This window comes from Triticum dicoccoides, chromosome 3A, assembly GCF_002162155.2.
Source record: "Triticum dicoccoides isolate Atlit2015 ecotype Zavitan chromosome 3A, WEW_v2.0, whole genome shotgun sequence".
NCBI lineage: Eukaryota > Viridiplantae > Streptophyta > Magnoliopsida > Poales > Poaceae > Triticum > Triticum dicoccoides.
In genome coordinates, this window is record NC_041384.1 from 688,762,181 (window position 1) to 688,776,241 (window position 14,061).

At 44.3% G+C, this 14,061-nt stretch overlaps 1 protein-coding gene across 1 annotated transcript; it reads left to right on the forward strand.

Annotated features, from left to right (window-relative positions):
* Positions 1 to 8,113: 8,113 nt before the first annotated feature.
* On the forward strand, positions 8,114 to 8,696 carry LOC119272946 (mini zinc finger protein 3-like). The gene has a single exon (XM_037554284.1). The coding sequence runs from the start codon at positions 8,171 to 8,173 to the stop codon at positions 8,459 to 8,461; it is 291 nt and encodes a 96-aa protein (XP_037410181.1). The 5' UTR covers positions 8,114 to 8,170; the 3' UTR covers positions 8,462 to 8,696.
* The last annotated feature ends 5,365 nt before the right edge of the window (positions 8,697 to 14,061 follow it).

A 14,061-nucleotide genomic window follows, 5' to 3' on the forward strand; every position in this document is an offset into this window, starting at 1 on the left:
CTATTCCAACTAGGATTGGGGGGGAATCCTACTCCCAGAGGGAGTAGGACTCTCCTAGCGCGCCCTCCTTGGCCGGCCAGCCCCTCCCCCTTGGATCCTTTATATACGGGGGCAGTGGGCACCTCTAGACACACAAGTTGATCCTTGAGATCGTTCCTTTGCCGTGTGCGGTGCCCCCTGCCACCATATTCCACCTCGATCATATTGTAGCAGTGCTTAGGCGAAGCCCTGCGACGGTAGAACATCAAGATCGTCACCACGCCGTCGTGCTGACGGAACTCTTCCCCGACGCTTTGCTGGATCGAAGTCCGGGGATCGTCATCGAGCTGAACGTGTGCTAAGAACTCGGAGGTGCCGGAGTAATGGTGCTTGGATCGGTCGGATCGGGAAGACATACGACTACTTCCTCTACGTTGTGTCAACGCTTCCGCAGTTGGTCTGCGTGGGTACGTAGACAACACTCTCCCCTCTTGTTTCTATGCATCACCATGATCTTGCGTGTGCGTAGGAATTTTTTTGAAATTACTGCGTTCCCCAACAAATACATGTGTGAATACATAGATAAACAGAGTGTCACTAGTATGCCTCTACTTGACTAGCTTGTTAATCAAAGATGGTTATGTTTCCTAACCATGAACAAAGAGTTGTTATTTGATTAATGGGATCACATCATTAGGTGAATGATCTGATTGACATGACCCATTCCATTAGCTTAGCACCCGATCGTTTAGTATGTTGCTATTGCTTTCTTCATGACTTATACATGTTCCTATGACTATGAGATTATGCAACTCCCGTTTACCGGAGGAACACTTTGTGTGCTACCAAATGTCACAATGTAAATGGGTGATTATAAAGGTGCTCTACAGGTGTCTCCAAAGGTAGATGTTGGATTGGCGTATTTCGAGATTAGGATTTGTCAATCCGATTGTCGGAGAGGTATCTCTGGGCCCTCTCGGTAATGCACATCACATAAGCCTTGCAAGCATTACAACTAATATATTAGTTGTGAGATGATGTATTACGGAACGAGTAAAGAGACTTGCTGGTAACGAGATTGAACTAGGTATTGGATACCGACGATCGAATCTCGGGCAAGTAACATACCGATGACAAAGGGAACAACGTATGTTGTTATGCGGTCTGACCGATAAAGATCTTCGTAGAATATGAAGGAGCCAATATGGGCATCCAGGTCCCACTATTGGTTATTGCCGGAGATGTGTCTCGGTCATGTCTACATTGTTCTCGAACCGTAGGGTCCGCACGCTTAAAGTTACGATGACAGTTGTTATGAGTTTTATGCATTTTGATGTACCGAAGTTTGTTCGGAGTTCCGGATGTGTTCACGGACATGACGAGGAGTCTCGAAATGGTCGAGACATAAAGATTGATATATTGGATGACTATATTCGGACACCGGAAGCGTTCCGGTGAAGTTTCGGATAAAACCGGAGCACCGGGGGTTTCGGTAACCCCCGGGGAGTTAATGGGCCTCATGGGCCTAAAGTGGAGAAGAGGAAGGGGCTGCCGGGGCAGGCCGCGCGTCCCCTCTCCCCCTAGTCCGAATTGGACAAGGAGGGAGGGGCGGCGCCCCCCCTTTCCTTCTCTCCCCCCTCTCTCCTACTTGGACAAGGAAAACGGAGGTGAGTCCTACTCCCGGTAGGAGTAGGACTCTTCCTGCGCGCCTCCTCTAGGCCGGCCGCACCCCCCCCCCCTTGGATCCTTTATATACGGAGGCAGGGGGGCACCCTAGAACACACAAGTTGATCTTCGTGATCGTTCCTTAGCCGTGTGTGGTGCCCCCTCCACCATATTCCACCTCGGTCATATCGTTGTAGTGCTTAGGCGAAGCCCTGCGTCGGTAGAACATCATCATTGTCACCATGCCGTTGTGCTGACGAAACTCATCCCCGAAGCTTTGCTGGATCGGAGCCCGGGGAGCGTCATCGAGCTGTACGTGTGCTAAGAACTCGAAGGTGCCGGAGTAACGGTGCTTGGATCGGTCGGATCGGGAAGACGTACGACTACTTCCTCTACGTTGTGTCAACGCTTCCGTTGCGATCTATAAGGGTACGTAGATCATACTCTCCCCTCTCGTTGCTATGCATCACCATGATCTTGCGTGTGCGTAGGAATTTTTTTGAAATTACTACGTTCCCCAACAATAGTTTCAATGGTGAACATCACTATGTTGATCATATCTACTATGTGATTCACGCTCGACCTTTCGGTCTCCGTGTTCCGAGGCCATATCTGTTATATGCTAGGCTCGTCAAGTTTAACCTGAGTATTCCGCGTGTGCAACTGTTTTGCACCCGTTCTATTTGAACGTAGAGCCTATCACACCTGATCATCACGTGGTTTCTTAGCACGAAGAACTTTCGCAACGGTGCATACTCAGGGAGAACACTTATACTTTGATAATTTAGTGAGGGATCATCTTATAATGCTACCGTCAATCAAAGCAAGATAAGATGCATAAAAGATAAACATCACATGTAATCAATATAAGTGATATGATATGGCCATCATCATCTTGTACTTGTAATCTCCATCTCCAAAGTACCGTCATGATCACCATCGTCACCGGCGTGACACCTTGATCTCCATCGTAGCATCGTTGTCATCTCGCCAATCTTATGCTTCCACGACTATCGCTACCGCTTAGTGATAAACTAAAGCATTACAGCGCGATTGCATTGCATACAATAAAGCGACAACCATATGGTTCCTGCCAGTTGCCGATAACTCGGTTACAATACATGATCATCTCATACAATAAAGTTTAGCATCATGTCTTGACCATATCACATCACAACATGCCCTGCAAAAACAAGTTAGACGTCCTCTACTTTGTTGTTGCAAGTTTTACGTGGCTGCTACGGGCTTCGCAAGAACCGTTCTTACCTACGCTTCAAAACCACAACGATAGTTTGTCAAGTTGGTGTTATCTTAACCTTCGCAAGGACCAGACGTAGCCACACTCGGTTCAACTAAAGTTGGAGAAACTGACACTCGCCAGCCACCTGTGTGCAAAGCACGTCTGTAGAACCAGTCTTGCGTAAGCGTACGCGTAATGTCAGTCCGGGCCGCTTCGTCCAACAATACCGCCGAATCAAAGTATGATATGCTGGTAAGCAGTATGACTTATATCGCCCATAACTCACTTGTGTTCTACTCGTGCATAACATCAACGCATAAAACCTAGGCTTGGATGCCACTGTTGGGGAACGTAGTAATTTCAAAAAAAATTCCTACGCACACGCAAGATCATGGTGATGCATAGCAACGAGAGAGGAGAGTGTTGTACGTACCCTCGTAGACCGAAAGCGAAAGCGTTAGCACAACGCGGTTGATGTAGTCGTACGTCTTCACGACCCGACCAATCAAGCACCAAAACTACGGCACCTCCGAGTTCTAGCACACGTTCAGCTCGATGACGATCCCCGGACTCCGGTCCAGCAGAATGTCGGGGAAGAGTTCCGTTAGCACGACGACATGGTGACGATCTTGATGTTCTACCGTCGCAGGGCTTCGCCTAAGCACCGCTACAATATTATCGAGGATTATGGTGGAAGGGGGCACCGCACACGGCTAAGAGATCAATGATCAATTGTTGTGTCTATGGGGTGCCCCCTGCCCCTGTATATAAAGGAGCAAGGGGGGAGGCGGCCGGCCTAGGAGGAGGGCGCGCCAAGGGGGAGTCCTACTCCCACCGGGAGTAGGACTCCTCCTTCCCTTGTTGGAGTAGGAGAGAAGGAAAGAGGGGAGAGGAACAAGGAAAAGGGGGTTGCACCCCTTGTCCAATTCGGACCAGAGGGGGGGCGCGCGCCTCCTTCCTTTTGCCCTCTCTCCTCTATTCCCGTATGGCCCAATAAGGCCCATATACTTCCCGGCGAATTCACGTAACTCTCCGGTACTCCGAAAAATACCCGAATCACTCGGAACCTTTCCGATGTCCGAATATAGTCGTCCAATATATCGATCTTTATGTCTCGACCATTTCGAGACTCCTCGTCATTACCCTGATCTCATCCGGGACTCCGAACTCCTTCGGTACATCAAAACTCATAAACTCATAATATAACTGTCATCGAAACCTTAAGCGTGCGGACCCTACGGGTTTGAGAATAATGTAGACATGACCGAGACACGTCTTCGGTCAATAACCAATAGCGGAACCTGGATGCTCATATTGGCTCCCACATATTCTATGAAGAACTTTATCGGTCAAACCGCATAACAACATACATTGTTCCCTTTCTCATCGGTATGTTACTTGCCTGAGGTTCGATCGTCGGTATCTCAATACCTAGTTCAATCTTGTTACCGGCAAGTCTCTTTACTCGTTCCGTAATACATCATCTCGCAACTAACTCATTAGTTGCAATGCTTGCAAGGCTTTAGGTGATGTGCATTACCGAGAGGGCCCAGAGATACCTCTCCGACAATCGGAGTGACAAATCCTAATCTCGAAATATGCCGACCCAACAAGTACCTTCGGAGACACCTGTAGAGCACCTTTATAATCACCCAGTTATGTTGTGACGTTTGGTGGCACACAAAGTGTTCCTCTGGTAAACGGGAGTTGCATAATTTCATAGTCATAGGAACATGTATAAGTCATGAAGAAAGCAATAGCAACAAACTAAACGATCAAGTGCTATGCTAACGGAATGGGTCAAGTCAATCACATCATTCTCCTAATGATGTGATCCCGTTAATCAAATGACAACTCATGTCTGTGGTTAGGAAACATAACCATATTTAATCAACGAGCTAGTCAAGTAGAGGCATACTAGTGACACTATGTTTGTCTATGTATTCACACATGTATTATGTTTCCGGTTAATATAATTTTAGCATGAATAATAAACATTTATCATGATATAAGGAAATATATAATAACTTTATTATTGACTCTAGGGCATATTTCCTTCAATGAGTGTATGCACGTATACAAGAGCGCGGCACATTGCACCCCATTATTTTGAAGGTCAAAAATATGGTCTTTTGTGGTCTGGAAAAAGCCAAAAATTTCAATGCATGCATGTACACTGCCGTAGCATAACTGTGCCAATTTCATCAATATATTTGCTTGCATGTATGAGATATAAAAGAAAAGTATAGATACATGGAAAAATAGCTTGTTTTTTTGTTGATTTTGGGCTGGAATTTAATATTCTTTGTGTAGCATATAATACAACATATTACCTCTATCCCAAAAAACTTTCGTAGATTTATCTATATACGGATGCATCTAATACTAAAATGTGTCTATATACATTTGTATTTAGGCAAATGTAAAACAATCTTTTCAGGGCGGAGGGAGTATTATTTTGGGCCGAAATTTAACATGTACTTAGACCACGTACATCAAACGTATTCAATATCCATGTTAAAAGAGTTAAAACTTTTAAGCACCATACTTCAGGGGTTAAAAAATGTATTTCAGTGCCCCGTGCTACAAAAGTCCACTTTACAGTTAGCCCCAACACTAACCATCAGCTGATAAAACATGAGCGAACCAACCTGTGGTTGTACAGTTAGGAGGACAGCGGTATCCTCAACCCACCAGGGTTCAAGTCATGATGCTCGTATTTTTCTGGATTTATTTCGGGATTTCCAGTGATGTGCATTCAGTGGTAGGAGACGTTCCCGTCGACTACGAGGTGTCTATGGTGACTTTGTCAATCTTAAAATTATATGTCATCTTATTCTCTCGGAAGTGCTCATAAGCATTTGTTGGGCAATCAGCTAAGAAGTCGCTGACCGGAAAACTTGGAGTCTTAGAGAGCCAACTTTCGGTAACAGTCACAGTGCAAGCACACTTAGCACATGAGCTGGACCATTACTTTCCTTCTTTACATGCTGAATAACAAAGGAATTGAAAGTATGCGCTAGCTCTTCAATTTGAAATAAAACAGGTGCCACAACAGAGCGACCGTTGAGCGAGAGTTCTAGAGATAGACGATCTCTAGACTATTCGTCTCTATCATATCACCACATCAGCAAAGCCGCAAAGATTTGTCAAGATAACTTCATCGCGAAGTGCTAGTGCTTCAGCGATCATTGGATCTGTGACCCCTGGGTGAGGTTTATACATTTATTTGAATCCGCGAACAAGTTTTGAATATCTTGAACTTCTGTAAATTCTTAAATATTTTTTTATTTGTGACTAATTTTCAAATTTATGAGCATTTATTAAATTCGTGAAACTTTTCAACTCGTTAACAATTTTTCTACTTTGAGAACATCTTTCAAACCATGCGTAGTGGCAAAAGAAACAAAAGGCTCAACCCGTGCTAGGGGTGACTAGCGATCCATGTGTGCACCAATGGGCCAGGCCAACTCATGAATCTACTATAACTCTATAAGAAGAAAAGGCAACAAATGATAAAAAACAAGGATGCACAAAATACTATATACTAACCAATTTGAAAATAGCAAGATAGTTATAATAATGGAGCCGGCATAAATGAATAAAACCCAAAAGTGTTTTGCTTTTCTTTGTAGCCGCATATATAGTGTTGCACCAAGGTGCTCTACATTTAACTTAGTGATATGATTACAAGCCAAATATATTCCTAGATACTAACAAATGGTTTGTTCTGGACCGAGATACTAGCTGGTAATGCCCATGTAGTTACTGTCACACATATGCAAATATAAATAATACTACACAATAAAAAATAAATCGGGAAATGCAGTTGCTTCAATACGTGGTTATGGTGGTTTTCATCTTGGTTGGGGGCTCATGATTCTACCGCATGAAGAAATGGCAACATCATAGAAAAACAATATGCACACAATACTATATACGAGCCAGTTTAAAGAAGCTTCTTGCAGAAAAACTAGTTTAGAGAAGCACACTATTAGTCGTAAACTAATGGAGCTAGTGTAAGTGAATACAAACTGAAAGTGTCCGCTTCACTTGTTGCCGCACACAGTGTCGCGCCAAGACAACCAAAAGGCTCCAACACGAAATGAATGCCATGGTGATTTCACTGGATGAGTTCCTCTTGTTACTTAGCAATATGATTACTCGTCTAAAAAAAGCATTATGATTACAAGAAAAATATAGGGCCGATTACTAGCTTATGTTTTTTGTTTCCAAAGTAATCGTGTGAAATCTTACCCAGAGACTCTATCTACCATCCAATTTGATTGCACAAGACGTAGCTGGCAAGCCTATATCTACCGTCCATGAAGTAACGGAAGCTACGCAGACAAAAAAAGTTTGTTTTGCTTTTCCGCGAAGTACAACCCCGAGCCAAATTAGGACATACTATGCCCCAAGCCCCAAACACGTGGCATGGAACCAACGTCCCATTTTTTACCATGGTTTACCATTGGTTTATGAAGCCATGTGCTGGCAATGCTCATGTAGTCAGTGTCACGAATTTAATAAATGTTCATAAATTTGAAAAGTTGTTAACGAGTTGCTCTAAAGTTGTTTTGGCAATGCTCATGTAGTCAGTGTCAGAGCCACGCAGGAAAAAGACTTAACTGAGATACTCAGTTGCTCTACTATACGTGCTTATGGTGGTTTTGTGTTGGCTGGAGGCTCATTATTCTACTGTATAAAGAAAATACAACAAACGGTTAGAACAGCGAGCACATATATATTAACCAATTTAAAAGAGCGGAGTATTTGTAAAGTATCGGAGTTTAGTATAAATCAATATACACCAAAAGTGTTCCCTCGGCTTTGTAGCCGCACATAGTGTCGCGTCAACACAACCAAGAGGCTTCAATGCACCATGCACGAAACCAATGGCGTGTTGATTTCACTCCATGAGTTACCTTGTAAATTACTGAAATGATTATGAGCTAAATATAGAACCGGTCACTGGCACACGTTCGAACCTATCTACTGTCCATATAGGAAACAAAAACTACAGACAAAACAAAGTTTGTTTTGCTTCTTCACAAAGTATAACCCCGTGCCAAATTAACCTAAGGCGCAAATGCCCCAAGCCCCAGACACGTGGCACGGAATCGGTTTACTGTGGATTTTTGTAACCATGAGTTTGCAATGCCAAAGTAGTCACTATCACCTATATAAGCATGACACCTTCCATCCATTGATCCATCCAAGGCGTGGCAGCAAAGCTATTCCTATTGCCGCTTGTTTTTCCCTTCAAACGTTCACCTCGCGCCTAACATGGGGTCTCGGCAGGACCAGCCCGCCGTCAACGGGGAGCAAGGTGACGGCGCGGGGGCAGCCTACGTGCGGTACAGGGAGTGCCAGCGCAACCATGCCATCGGAATCGGCCGCTACGCCGTCGACGGCTGCCAAGAGTTCACGGTGTTAATGGGCGTCGACGAGGCTGCCATGCTCCTCTGCGCGGCGTGTGGCTGCCACCGCAACTTCCACAGGCGCGAGGTCGTCAACGAGTTCGGCGTCGACTACCATGCTCCCCGGACGCCCCCCGCCGACGAACATCGCCGTTGAAGCCATGAAGCCTATTGCTGCTGCTGCTGCCGCCTCTTCTTGCTCATCGTGAATTGGATCTAGCTGGAGCATGCATGGCCCATGCACGGCTGGTAGCATTTTATTTCATCTTCTTTGTCATCTTATGAAATTAGTGTGGATGAATAATACGCGGGGGATGTCCCGTCCGCGTAGATCGATCGATGTGATGAACCTCTTCTATGAATTCGAATTTGATTTCCCTTGTGCCTTTTTACTTGATGAGGTTTGTTCTTCACTACAGTAACTTTCCAGAGTCTGAAAATAATAAATTTATAGTTACTCTCATTTGCTTTAATCAAACCGATTTCGGAGCAATGTCACCAGATCACCACATCGAGGAACGACCTTTTCTCTTTGGGATATATATCAATCTGCTGTTTCTCCAAGCTACTGGCATCGTCGCGCACGTACGCTCCTCATTCTCCTGATTATAATTAAGTTGGACCATATTATGCGCGCAGGGCGGCTTGATGATTAATCATGTTCTAGCAAGTTGAAACCGACCTCCTTGTGTGTTACCGTGAGACTAGTGCTGTAAGAATGTACTCCCTCTGTCATATAATATAAGAGCATTTTTATAAAATAGAGAGTATTTATTTTGGATGGACGCCGCAACCTTTTTCTCTTTTGATTGGAAGAGTGGACGCCGCAAGTAGCTGAGCTCCGGTCCAAAGCCCGCCCACATGCTCCCAAGTCCTGTCCGGCTAGTTTCCACAAGGCAATGGCAAGGCTGCCATTGCTATACCATGCGTCCATGCCTACTGCCAGCAGCACGCATTTTGTTGGTTTCTGGATATTCCAGGAATAATTTTGTTTGTTTCTAGATATTTCCTGCTCGCTACTTTTGGTCCTTCTTTAAATTTACTTTTTGATTTAAAAATTAAACGAATATTTTTCATATATATAATGATTTTAATGCATGATAAATTTTTAAGTAAACTATAAACAACTTTAAGCACATGATGAACATTCTTGTAAATGCATGATGAACAATTTTCTAATGCGTGATAAACATTTTAAGAAAAAACATGAACCATTTTTTATGAGCATGGTGAACTGCATTCAGTAGAGGCTGGCTCCTCGCCTAGCGCCGCGGGCCACTCCGGCCGTGGCGGTCACCAAACCGTCGGCCGCTACTCCGGCAGCTGACGGCCACAACACGCCCCATCTGCCGAATCGCGCTCTCCCCCATGGCGCTCTCAGATCTTAAGTTTGAGATGGGATTGGCTTTTGAAGCTTACATCTGGAAGCAGTTTGGTGTTCCTGTCAATCACTTCGATGGGAGCAAGCTGCGTGAGTTCATTTTGTGGCAGAGATTTCCAGATCCAGGCTTCGTATCAACTGTGAGTCCGTTAGTCACATTTTGCAATCTTGCTTTGGAGGTCACGCCTCCCGTTTCAAAGTCTCCTGTCTGCAAAATTGGTCTTTCAAGTTCAGTGTGTCCTCAAAAGAAGTTGGATTTGCCATCATGAAGGGGGGAAATTTTGTTAATGATCTTTTGAGCTTGGGTTTCCTTTTCTAGGGTAATGGTGGTCCTGATTATCAAAAGGAGTTTCGTCTATACCAACAAGAGCTTGATCAAGAATGGACAGTGGTTGATCGCTCCAGCGATCGTAGATCATATGCCGATGTTGCCCAATCTGCAAGATTCTTCTACTCTCCTCGCGAACATCAAGTTCCCGAGAATCAGCGCTCGATCCCTGTCTCAGCAAGATTGACGCAATCATCGCCGGCCATCAATGCTGCATTAACTTCCCCAAACAACATTACTGTAGGCAGAGCAGGATCTTTGGGTTTTCAAATTCCTGGGCCATCCAATGGGCCTAACAACACATCTGGAGGGTCTACGAAAGGCAACTTTTCCATCCGTTGCCTATCTGTGGGCCATCTGCGGCCCAGCTGCACCAGTCGTATTAGATGCAGGGGTTGTTGGCGCCTGGGCCATATTAAAGATAATTGCCGTTTTTCGGGCACGGTTAACGCTACGACTTCCCATAGTGATGGCACTTTTCAGCAGCATATCTACCCTGTTTTGGCACCTACCCAAAATAGAAATCAAGTGCTGGGGAAGGCCCCCAATGTCAGGGATACATGCATCCCCCTCTCGTCATCTCCGTCTTGACTTGGTCCACTTCACAGCCACACTACACCCCCAGACGACTCGCATTCCCACTGCTTTCTACAACTGCGGCACAACTCCTCTGCTCCGGTAGCCTTCTCCGCCGAAGTTCCGAGCCCATCCGCCCCCGATCCTATGGCCACTTTCCCCTTTGATCCATCACCGTTCCTTCCTGCGGGCTGTCACGCCATTGAAGTTGAAGGTCGACCAGCACGTGTTAGAGTTTTCCATCGTGACCTGCTCCCGGCTAATGAGGATTTGGCCATCGCAACCTTGGTCCCCATGCCGCAAGGTGAAGTCGTTTTCGCCAATATCAGGGAAGTTCTCTTGGAGTTTCTCTTATCTAGGCATATGGGTTTCAAGGCCATTACCAGATGTCCTTTTGGGCAGGCTTTTGTAAGGCTTAATAGTGCAGCAGATAGAGATGTTCTTGTTAATGGGAGCCCTTTCCCTTATGATGATGTGCATGTGGTCTTCCAAAGACATAATGAAGGTCTGAATTGGAAAAATTACAGTCTCAATAGAGATGTTTGGCTCTTGCTTGTGGGTTTTCCAGCAGATCTGCGCAACTTTCATGAATTATCCAATGCTACAGCTAGTTTTGATAGGCTTTTGTCTTGGGATAGAACCAAATCTTCAGATGCTGCAGTTGTCGTCAAAGTCAGAATTGATGCCCTCACACACATCCCCATCAGTATTCTGGTTTCAGGTGGAAACAATCTGTTAGGTCAATCCTAGACATGTCCAGTTGTCATTTTTCAAGATCAACTTTTAGGAGGTGGAACTGCAGAAGAAGATCCGATACCTGTGGATGGCAATCCACACCCACGCCCCCCAGAGCAGTTCCACCACCCAAACCAACATAATCTGTTTTTGGGTCCCGTAGCTTTCAATCCAGAAATTCACCTGCAGCAGGATCAGAACCACCATAATCAGGAACATGACATTGAAGCCCATGTAGAGCAAGTCGCAGAGGATGAGTGGGACCACTGGGCTATGCCTCCAGCTCAACAAAATAATGTCCCTGCAGTTCAGGCAGGGGACCTGATTGCCCTAAATGATTTGATGGATCCGTTGGAAAATCAAATTGTAGATCAAGTCATGGAAGAGGGTAACAGTGGCATTACCCTTTCTCTAGGGCTGCCTGATATTAGTGCTAGCTCAGAAGAATCTGTTGGTGGAAGGAACAATGAGCCTCTTGAGCTACTTGCACCAATAGTGCCACCTGTGCTCCCAATTCCTCAGATTGGTTTTGATCTCAATTTGCCTGTTCAGTTTGATCGGCCTCTTGAGCCTCTGAATGCCCCCAATCCCAGCTCAACATATCCTACCTCCTGCGTCTGAGCAACCTAAGATCAACTTTCATAATCCTGAGACTTTGTTTCCTGAAATTGGTAAGGGGACTGTTTGCCTTATACCACAACTGAATGACACAAATCAGACAGAGAAAGGGGCAGATGAGCTGCAAAGTGCTCTCTCTTTGGTCGTTGATTCTGAACTAGCACCAATTCCACAGTTTGCTGCACCAACAGATGCTCCTCAGTTGCCCTTGAAGAGACAATTCTGCAAAAGGATGCTCAGATTATTGCAGATGAAGTAGGACAATTTACTTCAGACACTACTGTCCAAACAGATATCAACACTCTCCTAGACCCAGTTCTAACAGATCTACTGCCAATGCAAGTCACTAATGCTGATGCAGAAAATGAGGTTCTCAACAACACTATGCAGAATTCAGGTACCTCATCAGATGAGCCACCACCTGGTTTTCCTGTTCCTCTTTTCAAGAACAACATAACTGTGGGTGCTGTTCACTTGCCAGATGTGGCAGATCTTGTTATTCAGGCCAAGATAGCTGGCAGCAAGGAGATCGTGGGAGTGGAAGGCATTGCCCTATGGCAGAAACATTTTGCCCCAACAGAAGCTACTGACAATACAATCCAGGTATCAGAGGAATGGGCTGACTTCATCACTTTAGCATTGTTAACACCTGATAATTTTGAAAGGGCTAAAGCTTTGCTCTCCTCTCAGTTATGGCATTATATTTTAGAAGGGGCAAATAAGTCACAATGCAGACCTTTTGTTATGCCTGTCGCCTGTCTTTCTCAGCATGCTCCCAATTGCAAAATGCAGGAGATGGAACAAGAAGCTTCTTCTGTAACAGCTTTCTCCACACCCCAGAGCAAACCTGCTGTAGCACCAAAACCAATTCTGCCTTCCACCACAACAACCGTCTATGTTTCCAAGAAAAGGAAGGAGAAAGCACATCTGGTTGATACAGAGGTAAGAAGGAGTGATAGGTTACAATTACTCAATAATGGTTTCAGAAAACAGACTTGCCAGACCAAAAATTGCTTACCCTGTAATACTGTTCCTCCAAATATTACTCCTAAGGTGGTTAAAAATCTTTCCGTCTCCTTCTGCAAGGCTGCTGCTCAGGATTGTTCAGAAGAGATGTTGCAGCAACCAAAGAAGAAGAAAGAGGGGAAAGATGGTAATGCTTCTACTACTGGACTGCAGAAGAAGAAAGTTGGGGCAAAACCTTGAGAGACTACACTTTTCATAAGATAGTTAATTTACAGTGCTTTGCAGCTTAGACATCTTTGCTTAATGTACGAAATGAACTCAGTGTGCTTGCTAACTCCTATCAGTTTAATGTCTAGTTTGCGCTCGAAACTCTTTGCCTGCATTGAATTTGAGGGTGTTGTAAGATATAAGACAAACTCATATATTTGGAGGTATCAGCTAGAAACAATATTGTTTGGTCCCTTTTGTGATCTAAATTGGATAAGAACTGTTTGCCCCATGAAAGATTGTTCGGCATTCCAAAAGATAATTGATCCGCAGAACGTTGTTTTCCTGCTCAAATCTTATTACACCTTACCAGACCAAATCATAAACATTTGATGCATAAAAATTGGAACATTCTCAATTGGAACATCAGGGGAATTAATGATTGTGACGACCGGATAATTAGGCTACAGTAATCCCACGTCAATGATGCCATGTCACCATGGTTACTGTTGTTAATCTCGCGTTAGTTCAAAACCGATTCAAAATCAAAATTGAATTTAGAGCAAACAATAAAAGTTTTCAAATATTAAAACTAAAATGTTCGGAGTGAACCAAATAATGCATAGGTAATTGTGGTGGAGAAACCAAACTTTGATAAAATGTATAAAGGCTCTAAAATAATTAAAATAGTAGGTAAAACAATTAAGTAAATACCTTTTATAGTTAATGTAATATTTAATTAATTTAATTTTGCACTAAACACAATACGGCACTGATCTAACCTGGTATGCTAATCTAGGTGTTAAAGATGTGTTTTACAAAACTAAAATAATTAGATTCTAAAATATAAACAGAAAAGGAAAAGTAAAACAAAAACAAAACAAAACAAAAAAGAACGAAGAGAGAACCCCTTCCCCTAGGCTGTTCGGCCCAACAGGGCTACCAG